Source organism: Mytilus edulis, chromosome 12 (assembly GCF_963676685.1).
Source record: "Mytilus edulis chromosome 12, xbMytEdul2.2, whole genome shotgun sequence".
Classification (NCBI taxonomy): domain Eukaryota; kingdom Metazoa; phylum Mollusca; class Bivalvia; order Mytilida; family Mytilidae; genus Mytilus; species Mytilus edulis.
In genome coordinates this window covers 71842119-71859482 of record NC_092355.1, presented here as the reverse complement: position 1 = coordinate 71859482, position 17364 = coordinate 71842119, and the positions used below count along the sequence as shown (strand labels likewise).

Here is a 17364-nt window from a genome sequence, read left to right as displayed (position 1 = left end):
AAGTAAAAAAATCTGAATGTCTAAGGGACATAACTCAGTCAATATTTTTTTTACCTATACAAGTAAATAAAATTCACTTGTATAAGTGTCCTACAAATTTACTTATATAAGTATATTAATATTACTTCTTCAAGTAATTAAAAATAACCTTTACAAGTAGTACCCCTGACTGACTACCTTATGATCATAAACAAGCTTTTGTTCAAGTTTGGTAGAAATCCATGACAGTTATTTAAATTTCAAAAACTTTAACCACAGAGTGAATATTTGAGGACGCCAAAGACGACGACAACAGAATGAAGGATCGCTATGTCTCACTTTTTTCGACAAAAAAAGACAGTATGCGTTACATCTAAAAAGCAATCATCAGAAGGAAAAAAATTATAACATGTTGATTACAACTTTTTATCAAAATCCCTGTTTCAACATCAGCAAAAAGTCATAGTTTTCCCCCAATAATGTTAAACCAAGAGAATCTATCTTCTGTTTAAAATACCTCTGTCTTGTAGTTTAAAATATACACAGCACTCATATGAACTTTTATTCAGAAACAGACATGTTTCCTCAAGTTCTAAGGTACATTTGTTAACAATTCAAATTCCTTCATTATTATAAAAATAGAGAGTTTATCCCTTAAACACATTGTTTCTTAGTTACATTAATATTCTTTTGTGTAGTACTTTCTTAATATAGCCCAAGAAAAAAAGACAACAGCACTTAATAATAGATCATAAAATTCCATTAACTTACATATATATATTTTAACAATTTATACATCTCAAAAACAATAAAATGTGTCTCTATATAGTATATACATTGTACAGACCATGCAATAAAGTCATAAACAAAAAGCTTATTAATAAATAAACAAAACAAATAACATCTACAACTAGCATTTAGTATTTTCTACTTGATCAACAATTTCTCTTACAGATTTCCGTTGTAGATCAGATGTGTCCATTGGTTCGGTCTTGTCATTATTGTTAGGTATAGTAGATTCCAAACTGGCGCTTTTATTGTTATTTTCTGTTCGTTCATCTTTGGAACTTGTTTCCATTTCACAACTCTGCTCTTGAGAAAACGCCTTAAGTTCCAACTGATCTAAATAAGCCTGAATCTCTTTCACTGTTTGTTTTCGCCTTTGACGAACGTTATCATCACAACCAGCTTCCACGCCATCAAGTTTCAGTAAATTTCTTGTCAGCATTTCCTCTAACACTTTATACTCTTTGTCTTTTTTAGTTCCTTTAAACTGAGTGACCCTCATTTCATATTCCCCTATATTATTTACCACTTCCTCAATTTGTTCCATCGGTGTAGAGGGTTTCTTTTTTAGCGTACTAGTTCCATTGCCATTACCAGACTGGGCAGCAGTTTCAGGAGACTGACGACTGCTGTTAGGTGTTTCACTCCTTTGTGACTGGCTTGGTGGTGTAGGTGTCACCCTTTGTTCCTGTGGTTTTTGTTGTTGCTGTTGTGGATGATGCGGCTGCTGCGGCATGTGCGTTTGTTGATGCGGTGGTGGCTGTCGAGGCACAAATGTTTCATGGGCAATTGGTATCTCTCGTAACTTTGGCTCTTGTGATATAGTCTCTGGTTGAGGAGTTGTTTGTGGTAAACTTGTTCCCTGCTGAGAAGGCAGAGGACCAGTCTGAGTATTGGTTGACTGAGGTTGGGAGGAAGCATGTGGATAAGCTGTTTGAGGAGTGGTCTGTGGATAACTGGATTGAGGAGATGCTGCTGTCCATGTAGTGTCGGGATAGCTTCCTTGTGTACTATTTGGATATCCACCACTTTGTGTACTACTTGAATATGCACTGCTCTGTGAGTTATTTGGATATCCAGCTTGAGCACTGGCTTGTGCCATAGCATGTGGTGGATATCCACCTTGGGAGGAGGAATTAGATGAAGCCTGCACATAAGCAGGTTGTTGTGATGTGAATGGAGGTGGTGGCTGTTGTGGATAGCTAACCGGTTGTCCTGGCCCTCCACCTGGCTGTTGACCAGTATAAATGGTATATCCATAAGGTCCAGTGTGCTGAGCTGTACTCTGCTGTTGTGGTGGTGGCTGGGGCTGACTAGGCTGATTTGAGGACAAATGCTGAATTGGAATTTCTCTTACTACTGGAGATGAACTCCTCCCAGACATTGGAGAACCTGTTCTAAAAGACCTTGGTAGGGTTGATGAATATGTGTTTGGTGACGGCATGTCCATTTGTCTTGGCAATGTTCCAAAGCCTTGCTGAGAAGGATATGAAGGCTGGCCATTTGATCTAAATTTTCCATTTGAAGACTCGTGCATAACTGGTATTTCTCTGACAAAGTATTGTCCTGGGGTAGCAGTTGCTCTGTATGTCTGTAATGAAAAAAAGAATGAGGTATAAGCATTGCTTCAGTCTTATGTCAGAATAAAGAACCAACACAATTAAAACCTTTCAGGTTTCTCACTAAGGCGAGTCCATGAGACCTAGAATCATGAAAATCTGTCTGGACTCATCATTTTCAAAACTGATGAGTCCAAAGATGCATCAAGATTGTAAATTTTGTATAAACTGAACGCACATATCATCATTTAATAGCAAAAGTTTAAAAGAAATCTAAATTTAATGTCATTTCATTGTTCTATTTGGTCATGGAGACTAAAATGATAAATCATATTGCATTAACATGATTAAAATATCTTTTTCTTACTGCTGGACTCATCATGGCCAAAAATGATGAGTCAATTGACTCGCCTTTAAAAATCATTAGTGAGAACCCTGCGGGCTTTCTATAGCATTGCCCCAGTCTTGTATTAGAATGAGGAATAAACATGATAAACCCTATAGCAGTACAATGTTCTCCAAATGGCCTTAAAGCACCTTAGTACCCTTACTTACCATGTGTCATGTCTAGCTTATGAGTTATGCCCCCATCCTGAGGGATCTTAGTTATAAATGCTACATTGTATAGACCATTTTAAAGGACATACACATGTAACAATCACAGTGTTCTCCCCAAAAATTTTGGATAGCATCACATTTTGCGTAAAAAAAATTACTCTATTTTAATGTCATTTGTCGTGTCGCGTTGATGCTCTATTTCCTTTATATGTTTTAGCTTATATTGTTCAATTCATAACTGAGAATACAATTAAACTATAACCACAAAAACAGTTGTTTCAGTTTATGTTTTCTTTATTCATTTATAGTTACAGAATTACTTTTTTCCTTTTGTGCCAAACAAAAATAAATATGTGGTTTCAGTTACCCAACAATACAACAATAAGTCAAATGAATGAATGGTTCATTATAGTGCAACCTGTATATAATATACAAAACTCAATATCTAGTACACAAAATTAACTATTTTTTATATTATATTAATTAAAGATAAAGTAGCAAAAAAAATCAATTTAAAAACTTTTTTATCATGTTTATGAAATTCATTGTTTAAAGGCACTCAATGAATTAGTCCCAGTTGTTTCTTATCTTTACATCAAAATGTATTTTTAACAAAGTTATCTAACAAATAGTCTGTTAATGCGTAGTTTTCTCTCTTGGTATATTTTTTCTGTCTACTGTCCATCTGTTGTCATTATCGTGAAAATGCGGATTTTTGTCATATCTGGTACGGTTCCTATCCGTAGTTTACACAAAAATGTGCAATGGCGGCCGTAGAAAATTTACGAAAAATGAGTCCGAGAATAAACATTGTTTGACAAGAGATTGTGAATGAATAAGACGCTTTTAATGCATTGAATGGATTTAACATAAACTTAAGCCAATTATGATAACTTGTTACAGAAGTATTAAACTTATTTTAGCTCTAAACCAAAATTCTCGCTCTCGTATTACCGGAAGAGAAAAAAAGTTATTTTTGGAGAGTTGCACAAATAAACGATCTTTAAAAAAATCAAAAAAATCGTTTCAATCTTTGAAATTTCGTAATACAAAACATAGATTTCGAATTGTTTTGTGATTGCATTTTTCCATGTCGAAATTGGTGACACTTGGTTTAGTCACAAGTGTCAGCTTGGGATATTCACATCCAAACAGTTATCACCCTGAGGGCAATTAACACCTAGCTATTTAATCTCTTAATTGCCTTTAGTGTCCGACTTAAAGGGATTACAATTAAAGGTGATATAATTTTTATGATCATAATCGATGATAGATGAAAGTTCAAAATTGAGGACAAGTAAAATAGCATCTTCAAAATAATTATAGCGTCGCGGGAATTATTATAGCATCACGGTGAAAAAATATTGCGTCGGCTAAAACGGCCTGGGGAGAACACTGAGTCAATCTCTACCTCTGTTTCCATGGCTCATGTAGATAATCTGTCACTTGGACAAACCTATAATAGTACATTAAATTTAAACTATGATTTTGATTTTGTATTTACATTGTGTCATCTGGATTTAATAAATTTCTTTGTTCAGTGTATGTTCACTTGTCTTGCATTTATAAGTTAAGCCATTTCAACTGATATTCTATACATGTAGTACATGTTTTTCTATTTCAGGAAAGGGTGAAGGTTGGTTCCTATTAAAACCTTTATTACCCTCCTGCTGCCATTTGATTTTCAAGGTTGCATTTTGTGTGCTAAAAAATATGACAGCTCAACGTCTTTGACTTAAGATGTCCAACAATATGCAATAATATCTGTAACACTTGGGACCCATTGATGAAACATACATTTTTTTATAACCATGTTTGATCTTTAGATTTTCATTTGAAAAACATACATCACTGTGGAGAAGCTTGCATGAATAAAAACATGGACATATGTGTCCCTCCGGCACAGTCGGTGTGGACAGTGACATGTGTCCCTCCAGCGGCAAGAGGGTTAAACCCATTGCATTTGTTTGCACCTGTCATATGTCAGGAACCATGGTTAACTTTTACAAGTTGTGACTAGGATATGGAGAGTTGTCTCATTAGTACTCATAGCACATCTTCTTATATCTACATGTACATTTGTACCATGAACCACAGACTTGTTTAGGTCTATTTGTGTTGATGAAAAAACTTAATTTCACTTGGTGGCCAAACTACACCACCTATGACAGCAAAAACCTGTCTGAGAGTTCACAAGGACTTGAGCTATCTATATTTAATTGTCTAATTGAACATCCTTACTAAACACAGATATTTTACCTCATTAAGTGTGGTTCCAGGTGGTTGCATTGTAAGGTTAATTAACATTATCTCCGATTTTTTAGACTCTCATTCATATTTTTCTTTAGAAGACAAAGCATTGTCTTTCAATGTTGTCATTATTTGATTTAGATGCATGACCTCTAAATAAATATGCGTGGGTCTTGAAGTTAACCAATTTTGATCACTTATCGACTTGTAGGAGTCGATATTTGCCACTTTTTGATTCTGGTCAATTATTTCTTGCTTAACAATATTTGACTTATTAAAGTCGTATTTTGTCTTGCATTAAAGGGAGACAAATCCTAATTTAAAACTTGCAAATTTAGACCTCTATGAGTTAAAAGCAGATTCAGACTTATTTATAAATGTCTGAGCTCTGACTGGTATATATGGATTCTATTTATTATGGAAAGGCAAGCTGTAAATCCAATATGAGAACATTGGTTAAATCCATGAACATGATCTTGACAGCTTATGCCCCTTTAAACATATTAAAGTTGTATCAGTGTATTGCAAATATTTTCAGTGTAGGATTTGTGCAGTGTGACTGTCTGTTGGTTAGTATGATGTCACAAACATGACAAAGGATAAGCAATGACCTCAAAAATTTTAAGTGTCATATACTGCATTATACTATCTGAAATATCAGATTGAGTGTTGCAAATTCATCACAAAGGCCATGCATGAGGTGTTGTAATGGGAGTACCTTCATGACGAAAAACGGTAAAATTCTTGCCAAATGACGTTAACGGTAATTTTATATGTATGACATAAAATGTACACTTTCTTTTAGACGATTAAACATCACGTTCTTTTATTTCCAAAATTGACAGCAACAATTATTGTTTGAGACCTCTGACGAATCACCATAAGGATATTTTGACGAATTACAGTAAATTTTAACCAATTTGAAAAGTAATGGAAGCCGAAAAATGACTGGTTGACGCCTGACGTTAAAAGGCGTTATTACCCTCATGCATGCACCAGTTGTGAATCATCTTTATTCAGATGGAAGACTGGAAACCTTAGTGAAGAAGACCCCCATATACATTTAAAGTAATAAAAATTTAACAACCCCACCCCCTGAGACACTCTTTTGAACACAATTCCGTGAATTTAGATTGTGGTGTTATAATGTACGAGTTCCTGCTTTTATCACTTCATAAGGCATTACAAATATATATATATTTATATTAATATGCTGATTTTACGTAGTAAAGACTTCAAATATAAGTGTAAACATACCAATCTCGGATCTTCCCAGCTTGTATTCTGTGTGTTGTGGTCGACGTAATATGGCCATCCTGTCCGTGTATCGGTCAGCATTTCCCATCCGGGAGGTAGATCCATCATTCTACTGTTTTGATATTGGTTATTGTACATTTTTCGAATTTACAAGCCTTATATAGCCAGTTTCTTAACTTATTCTCGACTTGGCTTCAATGATCTAGAACAATCGACTAGGGCGACACCTAGAACATTCCGGAAATTTAACTCGGATTTTTAGTATCACTAACTATAATAAGTCTAGAGAAATGCTAATGTTAAGGGGGAACAACTCATTCGTGTAAACATGACCTGGAGGCGGGGTTCCAATTGGGTTGAGCTTATTTATAAAACAATAATTAATAATTGAGTACATACACACAGGCGGGCTTGGTGCAGAAAAAACATTTTTATAAAATTTTTAAATAAAATGCGGTATGAGCCAACATTACTTTCATTTTCAATATTTCAAACTTTTGTGTCAAGGAAATTCTTATGTATACATACATATGTTATATTTAGGCTAGCTCAGGCTATTACTAATTAAATGATATAAATGAGTGATCCAACTCGGTATAAAAAAGACATGACTCATGTACTTTAACTTAAACAGCGAACATTGACTTCATTTCATATATTAATGAGACAGCAACCCCGAAATAAAACGAATGTTAAAATGTTGTTACTGAACTTAAACTATACATGCTATAAGTTACATGTGTTATACTGTAACGTGACAAGATGAAATCATAAATATTATTTTTATTATACAGAATTTATAAGTGACAGCGCATGGCATTATTAAAGCTATACATGACTTAAAACGCGAAAAAAGTCATGGTCCAGATGGTTTGTTAAACGAATTTTTCATCGAGTTTAAGGACCTTGTGCTGCCTTATATATGTACCATTTTCAATGCCGTTTTGAGCTCTGGATATCTTCTGTCCACTTGGTCTGATGCTATTCTAGTGCCAGTATTTAAATCTGGGGATGCGAACCACCCAGCAAATTACCGTGGTATAAGTCTAATGTCAGCAATCTAGGTAAACTATTCACTATTATTTTGAATAGTAGCTAAAATGGGCATCAATGAACGATATTTTATCTGATGCACAATTTGGTTTCCGTACTGGTTACAGTACAGTAGATGCTGTGTTTTGTTTATATTCTGTCATACAAAATTCTTTTTGTAAAGGTAATAGATTAAATTGTTGCCTTGTTCACTTTTTAAAATCGTTTGATACAGTTGATCGTCTATGTTTGTGGTACAAGATTTCTAAATAAGGAATCAGAGGAAAATTGCTTAATATTTTAAAATCAATGTATAACAATGTAAGATCTATGTATTATATTTGATGGATTTAATTCAAAATACTTTTCTAATAATCTTGGCTTAATGCAAGGGGAAGTTCTTTCCCCTATTTTATTTTCATTTTATGTCAATTACTTTGAGAATGAATTTATTAATAATGGTAACTGTGGACTTGAATTTCAGGACATAACACTTTTTTTTTTTATTGATGTATGCTGATGATATGATTTTGATGTCAGAATCAATCCAAGGCTTACAAAATAATGATATACATAAAAAGTTTATCAAGAAATATTATTGAACTAGACCGTCAACTTATAAATTAGTACAATTGCTTTCTGTTGAAAACACTAAGGAACTCTGTAATTTAGGAAAGTACTTACTCTAGTATGCATTTAAGTGCAGGAATAATATTTAAGGTGGTACCTAACACTACAGGGAGATAACTCTGTAAAATCTGCTAAATGTTTTAATAACGTTGTGTTGTTAAGGGAATATTAAGCTTCTCAATGATCAAAATTAGTGTTTGTCAAACTGCTATATAACCAGTGTAATTTTTCTGATAAAACGATTGGTTGAAATATTTTGAAATTTTGATATTTTTGTCAGAGGGTCAAAGTAAATACTTTGTTAAAATTTTATGAAAATTAAACGAGCCAACTTAATTTTAGTGGAAGTGTTGGGTACCACCTTAAGACCTATGTTTATTATATGTAGTCTGAAACTCACAAAATGTATAATATGTAACTGATATTTCTGACGTTTTTTATTTATGTGTATGTTAACGCTATACAACTTGTAAACTGTGTATTTAAGCATATTATACTGATAAACTGTATTGTTTAAAGTAAATAAAGAATAATGTTTGAATACTTAGTAAATGAGAATTTAGGTTTTCATAATTTGGACTATAAACGAACAGTATACTATACATGTAATAGTACCAGGAAAATATTAAGTTCAACGTTATTAAATTTAAATCATGAATTATGGTATAAAAGAATATTTGAGTACGCGGGAACATTGTTGTGTGATGCGGTCCTGCGACTTTAATATCGGCATTTGGACTGAGGAAAAAGAACTGCAAATAAGACTCTTTTTTAAAGCAAGTTTGAATAGGCAATGTTTCATGACGAGAGTTTCTGTATCCACTTGTTTATATTTTTTTTAAATGTATATTATAACTTAAATTTATATGATCAGAAGCTTAAATTTTCATAATAACTTAAATTTATATTATAATTTAAATGTATATCATAACTTATCATATACTTAGACTAAATAACATACGATTTTTACTGTATGATAATAGCATTAAGTTAACGCAACTTCCATATTTTTCGAATTAGTGCTTAGCGGGCTGATATGAAAAGTTTATCACATGCTTCGATTGTTATCACATGCCTTTCCGTAACGTTATCGCGTGGCATTCCGGTGATATTCGGCAAATTCCGGAAATTACACCTCAATGCTACGTTTTCAGTGAAAAACATTGATTTACAAAGTAGTGCACAAAACAATATTTGAATACTTGAAAGTATATTGTGTAAAATAATTACAACAAAAAATTAAAAAAAAATCCCAACAAACAAATTACTATATAAATGCATTTTTTAAAAGTTTCAAACATAATTTAGAAAGTTACTTGAAGAAAAGCTGACTTTTCCAAACAGTGTTCATTATTTATATTGTTGAATTGTTTTTTGTTTGTTTGTTGATTCGTCCATTCAAAATATTTTTCTTCTTCTTGAGGCATATGATAGAAAGATTTCATATCGAAAGTATGAAATTTGGAGTCCGACGTCCGTGAACTTTTCACTCTTTGAACTTCTATTTGGGAACCACGTAAAAGAATGAATATATGATTCTAGCTGTTATTTTTCTCCATTGTTGAAGCATATGATAAAAAGATCATAACATGTCATTTTGGATGAATATGTGTTTGGTGACGGCATGTCCATTTGTCTTGGTCTGATATTGAACTAGGGCCGATAATACATGCGATATGTAAAATGACATGTAATAATCTGATATCATACCACGATTTGATTCATTGAATAAACAATATTGTTGTAAATAAAACCAGATGCTCCGCAGGGCGCAGCTTTATACGACCGCAGAGGTTGAACCCTGAACAGTTGGGGCAAGTATGGACACAACATTCAAGCTGGATTCAGCTCTAAATTTGGATTGTGATTAAATAGTTGACACAGCATAGGTTTCTGACACAGAATGAATGTGGTCTAATGAACTTAAAATATTTTTTTTACCTTTGAACAATTCACTATGCTGTTGAATATTAATCCTCTCAAAAAAATGTTTGAAGAAATTTTCTTTTTATTTATGAAATCTGAAATGAGAAAAATTTAACCCCCCCCCCCCAATTTTTTCACACCCCAATTATTCAATTTTTGATGAAATCAAACAAAGTTTAATTTTGGACCCCGATTTGGACTAACTTGAAAACTGGGCCAATAATAAAAAATCTAAGTACATTTTTAGATTCAGCATATCAAAGAACCCCAAGGATTCAATTTTTGTTAAAATCAAACTAAGTTTAATTTTGGACCCTTTGGACCTTAATGTAGACCAATTTGAAAACGGGACCAAAAAATAAGAATCTACATACACAGTTAGATTCGGCATATCAAAGAACCCCAATTATTCAATTTTTGATGAAATCAAACAAAGTTCAATTTTGGACCCTTTGGGCCCCTTATTCCTAAACTTTTGGGACCAAAAACTCCCAAAATCAAACCCAACCTTCCTTTTATGGTCATAAACCTTGTGTTTAAATTTCATAGTTTACTTATACTAAAGTTATGGTGCAAAAACCAAGAATAATGCTTATTTGGGCCCCTTTTTGGCCCCTAATTCCTAAACTGTTGGGACCTCAACTCCCAAAATCAATCCCAACCTTCCTATTATGATTATAAACCTTGTGTTTAAATTTCATTGATTTCTATTTACATATACTAAAGTTATTGTGCGAAAACCAAGAATAATGCTTATTTTGGCCCTTTTTGGCCCCTAATTCCTAAAATGTAAGGACTAAAACTCCAAAATCAATCCCAACCTTCCTTTTGTTGTCATAAACCTTGTGTTAAAATTTCATAGATTTCTATTCACTTTTATTAAAGTTAGAGTGCGAAAACTAAAAGTATTCGGGCGCCGACGACGACGCCAACGTGATACCAATATACGACCAAATTTTTTTTAATTTTTGCGGTCGTATAAAAATCTTGGACATACTATAATCATATAATAGTCCCAGTTGCGTTTAACCTGGGTCATAACATATTGACTGCCAAGTTCAATACTACTTAAAAACTAGTTATACCTTTGTCTAAAAGTTATGACATTCAAACACAAAGTTTACAGGTAAAACGTCATCATATTTTTCAGTATAAATGACAGATATGATGCCAGAAAAGGCCGTTTGGAGAGGTTGTCTAAAATCCTTGCACACCCTAAAAGACAAATTATCATTCTAGAAACGCGACGTGAACTGCGTGCATATTTAAAATAATTTCTACACTAATACTAGGTGTAAAAAGAATTCCACAATCTGATCACAACAGATGCCGATCCAGGATTTTTTAAACGGGCTTGAAGAGCCCCAAACTAGGCATCGTTAGGAGTAGAACAAGTAAAACATGTAAAAAGTCTATGATTAAAAAAGGTATACCCCTCTTAGATCCGTCTCTTGTGGTGCTTTTACGATGGAAACGTTTCTTCATACGGAATTTAAATAAAGTAATTACAGTGGAAAATATTTCCTAAAAATTTACAAAAATTAACAAAAATTTATAAAAATTGTTAACAATTGACTATAAAGGGCAATAACTCCTTAAGGGGTCAATTGACAATTTTGGTCATGTTGACTTATTTGTAGATCTTATTTTGCTAAACATTATTGCTGTTTACAGTTTATCTCTATCGATAATAATATTCAAGATAATAACCAAAATCTGCAAAATTTCCTTAAAATTACTAATTCGGGGGCAGCAACCCAACAACAGGTTGTCCGATTTGTCTGAAAATTTCAGGGCAGATAGATCCTGACCTGATAAGCAATTTTACCCCCATGTCAGATTTGCTCTAAATGCTTTGGTTTCAGAGATATAAGCCAAAATCTACATTTCACCTCTATGTTCTATTTTTAGCCATGGTGGCCATCTTGGTTGGTTGGCCGGGTCACGCCACACATTTTTTAAACTAGATACCCTAATAATGCATATTGTGGCCAAGTTTGGTTAAATTTGGATCAGTAGTTTCAGAGGAGAAGATTTTTGTAAAAGATTACAAAAATTTACGAAAAATTTGTCAAAATTGACTAGAAAGGGCAATAACTCCTTAAGAGGTCAACTGATAATTTTGGTCATGTTGATTTATTTGTAGATCTTACTTTGCTGAACATTATTGCTGTTTACAGTTTATCTCTTTCTATAATAATATTCAAGATAATAACCAAAATCTCCAAATTTCCTTCAAATTACTTATTTCGGGGCAGCAACGCAACAACCGGTTGTCCGATTCATTTGAAAGTTTCAGGGCAGATAGCTTTTCACTTGATGAACAATTCCCCCCCCCCCCCCCCCCCCATGTCAGATTTGCTCTAAATGCTTTGGTTTCAGAGATATAAGCCAAAATCTACATTTCACCACTATGTTCTATTTTTAGCCATGGTGGCTATCTTGGTTGGTTGGCCGGGTCACGCCATACATTTTTTAAACTAGATACCCCAAAGGGGATTGTGGCCAAGTTTGGATTAATTTGGCCAAGTAGTTTCAGAGGAGAAGATTTTTGTAATAGATTACTAAGATTTACGAAAAATGGTTAAAAAATTGACTATAAAGGGCAATAACTCCTAAAGGGGTCAACTGACCATTTCGGTCATGTTGACTTATTTGTAAATCTTACTTTGCTGAACATTATTGCTCTTTACAGTTTATCTCTATCTATAATAATATTCAAGATAATAACCAATCAGGTGCTCCGCAGGGCGCAGCTTTATACGACCCTAGTGGTTGAACCCTGAACAGTTGGGGCAAATTTGGTCACAATATTCAAGCTTGATTCTGTCTGAATTTGGATTGTGATCAAACTTTTGACATTAAAGTGGTCAAAGATCTAACAAATCTATTGCACAATACTGTGCAATTGAAGATTTCTTCTTGAAACTTTTCAAAATTCTAAATTTGAAAAATTTTGAAAAAAAGGAAGCCCTTCAAAAAATAGTACCCCCCCCCCCCCCCCAACTTTTTGAAACCCCCTTGTAGCAATAAACCTTAAACTCAATCCCATGCTTTCCATTGCAGTATTGAACCTTGTAGTACAATTTCAGAGAGATCCATACAGTTAAACGCAAGTTATTGTCATGATTAATTGGAAACCAGAAACATGCTTCTTTTTTGCCCTTTTTGGCCCCCAATTCCTACATATTTTGGGCAATTAACCCAAAACTTAATCCCAGCATCCCCTTTGTTATATGGTACATTGTGGTACAATTTCAGAGAGATCTATACAATTAAACATAAATTATTGCCTTGAAACTAGAAAAATGCTTGTTTTGACCCCTTTTTGGTCCTTAATCCCTAAACTTTGGCCCTATAACCCCTAAAATGAATCCAAACCTTCTACTTGTGGTTTTAAACACTGCGGTATGATTTTCAGACAATTGAAATACTTCGACACAAGTTATTATCCTGAAACTAGAAAAATGCTTGTTTTTGGGGCCCTTTTGGGCCCCTAATTTCTAATTAGTTGGGACCATCATCCTCAAAATCAATCCCAACCTTCTACTTGTGGTTTTAAACACTGCGGTATGATTTTCAGACAATTGAAATACTTCGACACAAGTTATTATCCTGAAACTAGAAAAATGCTTGTTTTTGGGGCCCTTTTGGGCCCCTAATTCCTAATTAGTTGGGACCATCATCCTCAAAATCAATCCCAACCTTCTTTTTGTGGTTTTAAACCTTCTGAAAAAAATCCATGAAGATCTATTCACTTAAACTAACGTTATTATCCGGAAACCAATGTGTCTTCGGACGACGACGCAGACGACGCAGACGACATCATACCATTATACGATCCCAATTTTTTTTTTTATCAAAACAGCAAAATTTCCTTAAAATTACCAATTCAGGGGCAGCAACCCAACAACGGGTTGTCCGATTCATTTCAGGGCAGATAGATCTTGACCTGATAAACAATTTAACCTCATGTCAGATTTGCTCTAAATGCTTTGGTTTTTGAGTTATAAGCCAAAAACTGCATTTTACCCCTATGTTCTATTGTTAGCCATGGCAGCCATCTTGGTTGGTTGGCGGGGTCACGCCACACATTTTTTAAACTAGATACCCCAATGATGATTGTGGCCAAGTTTGGTTTAATTTGGCACAGTAGTTTCAGAGGAGAAGATTTTTGTAAAAGTTAACGACGACTGACGACGACGACGACGACGACGGACGACAGACGCCAAGTGATGAGAAAAGCTCACTTGGCCCTTTGGGCCAGGTGAGCTAAAAATGCCAAAAGTTGCGAACTTGTTTGTCATATTTCAATTGATTTAAAGTAAGATAAGCATGATCATGCATGACCTGGATTTTTTTCTTAGTGATATTATACCAATATGATATATCAATTTGTTCAGGAAGGTGTACCTGACCATTTAATGAAGGAAAAAGATCTAATATTTTTAGGTGACGAATGATCAAAATTGCAAATTTTGACGTTTGTAAGTTTTTTTTTTAATTTGGACTCTTCTTGATGAAAAGGGATTCACTTCAGGAAGCATGAACGGAGCGGGCCCCCACTAATGAAAAGTTCTGGATCCGACACTGCACTTCAATATAATATTATAATTGTCACTAAGACAACTTAAATTTACACCAGAGACATGTATACATGTAGAAATTATAACAATTATAGGTCACAGTTACATCTTCAACAATGAGCAAAACGTTTTTTTTTTAAGGACGACTTTCCTAAAGGATTGCGCCCTATATGTTCTATGGTTTTTTTTAAGTAAAAAAAAAAAGGAATCTACTAAATGTCTGTTTTTGTTTTTTTTTACTTTGGTTGTGAGTTTTACAAGAACCTAGTGTGTTGCTTATTTGTTGTTTCTTATTTGCTTTTTAGATATACGACTTAAGTTTTGATCCGTTGCCCCAGCCCAGAGCAAGACGTATACTGCAATGTCAGCTTTAAAAGGCCCCAGTTGACAAATTAGGTCACGGGTTTTTCTAATATGTTGGTTAATGTATCTGCCGACCACATTTAGAAATCAAAGAGCTGAAAGCTCTGAGGAAAAATGACGCCACTGCCTCTAATATTGGGATATTTTTTTATGCAAGTCTTGATTTTCACATACCGTAATAAGTTTAACATTGCAACATGTCTCGCAAGCATATAACTGATATTCGTGTATGTGTGTGTGAAGTGAAGATGACAACTGACTGTTTTTTCAGTACAAATGAATAGGTCAAGAGTCAAGACTACCTGATTGATCTACAGCATCCAATGACTACTGGCTGGTTTGGTTTTTTTTACAAATAAAGAGGTCAAGACTACCCGAATGATCTACAATATCCAATGACTACTGGCTGTTTTTATTGTACAAATAAATAAGTCAAGAATACTGGAATGATCTACAATATCCAATGACTACTAGCTGTTCTTTTGTACTTATAAATAGGTCAAGACTATTTAAATGATCTACAATATCCAATGACTACTGGCTGTTCTTTTGTACATACTAAATAAAGACTACCTGAATGAACTAAAGTATTTTAAGTAATGTCACAAGTCAAGAGAAGATAGATACGTCTCCAAAATGCTTGCCAAACTGGAACTACAGCAAGATCTCCAGACAAGGACGAACAAGGCGTTGTAGGCAAAGTTAGTATTTATGTAAAAAGAAGTTGAGGGGCTGATTCACGCTATTTAACCAGAGGAATTCCTCAAAAAAGCATGTCCGAAATGAGGACACAGTCAGATGAATCCTGCCAGACTGACATGTACCCACTACAGGAATTCCATACACCACTAAATTAATAAGACATAGCCGAAAGGGTGATAGAGCAGTATTTTCACCCTGAAAAAAACATTAAAAACCACAGTTAAGCCAAGGTTGGCAATGACTTTTCCAGTGGTAACAATCTGCTTATCACATGTACCCTTTCAGCTATGTATTGTTCACTTTATTATACTGAATGTTCCATTATTGCTGCCTGTTCAATCTCAAATGTAAAGCAATTAACCAAGCCTTAAATATACATCATAATTTGCTCTATTTATTAAAGCTACAAATGATCAAGCGTCACTATGAATGGTAGTAAGAGTATTTTCCATGGGATAGAATAAATTGTGTCTCTCATTTTAACCAATCAGAATCACACATTTAGCACACAAAGAATAATAAATATAGTTGACCTACTGCTTATATTTTTTTTAAAAGGATGATATCACATAATTTTAACATTGATCACTGATCCATGAAGTGAGGTGTTGGTCAGGTGAATCCTGATTGACACACATGTAGACACTGCAGGAACCAATATACCAAACTACCAAACCAAATCCTATTACTCATAAGTGAGAAATTCAAATGATAATTTTTTTTAATAATTTCAAGACAAGTCACTGAAGAAAGGGAGGATAGGGGCGCCGTTAACAACACCTCAATTTTTGCAAAAACAGTTAACAACAAATGCAAAAATGCTGATAACAGTTAACACAGTGGGTTGAAAACAGTTAAAAAGGCCAAAACAGGTTAACATAAAAAGGTATCCCCCCCTACATCACTGTACCATGAAAATGAGGACAAGGACATATGGCAGACAAAGTTGGTAATGTAAGTTATCTGCATTCAAGATATGAAGTATCCAGGTCTTCTTCCTTCTTAAATAAAAGCTTTGAGCAAAAAGTTTCACTGTCACAGCAGCCCCTTATAGTAATAACAATGTCTCCCATTCTGTAACTCTGGTTGCAGGAGCACCAAAAAACATGGCCATCATCAATTCAATGAAATGGTTAAATCAAAGAGCAGATTGCTCTGAGGGATACGATTGCCATTGTTTCATTGACACATGTATGCATGTAGCTGGATAATATTATTTTCAAAACTAATTCAAATGACAAACAGACATGTAAAATAGTTACAAAATAGCCAAACCCGGATAAAAGTGTATGAACAATGTAATTAGGTCTATTGTGTTTTATTTTTGTACTATCAATACCAAGTTTACTTTCCACAGCAGTCACTGACTGACTCAGAGTGAGAGATGTCAGAGAAGGTATTTTATTTCACTCATTGGTTATTATATTTTATTAAGTGTCTGTTAGCGATGCGCCGACGTATAGTCATCAATGTGCTGATGGATCGTCGTATGATATAGATGTAGATGTAGATTTCAATTCGTATCTTATCACCTTTTTTCCTACGTTAATTCTAGAAGGAACCCCATTCCTAACTCTTTAAATATTTAATTTCCTTTGGGTCAGTCATCATGGCTCCTTTCCGTACACATTTATCGGTTTAAATTGCATTGGTTTTTAACATAATAAGACGTTTATTGACAGAACGAGCTAATACTCGACGTCTTGTTTATATTCAGAATTCACGGAAGTTAGGGA

The 17364-nt window shown here is 34.1% G+C and overlaps 1 protein-coding gene across 1 annotated transcript; it reads right to left on the bottom strand.

Moving 5' to 3' along the window:
• Window positions 1-528: 528 nt before the first annotated feature.
• On the bottom strand, window positions 529-6624 carry LOC139499074 (BAG family molecular chaperone regulator 3-like). The gene is made up of 2 exons (XM_071287744.1): window positions 6390-6624; window positions 529-2356 (listed from the first exon to the last, which is right to left on the bottom strand). Exons 1-2 carry the CDS (start codon window positions 6525-6527, stop codon window positions 890-892), a joined length of 1605 nt encoding a protein of 534 aa, XP_071143845.1. The 5' UTR covers window positions 6528-6624; the 3' UTR covers window positions 529-889.
• Window positions 6625-17364: the final 10740 nt, after the last annotated feature.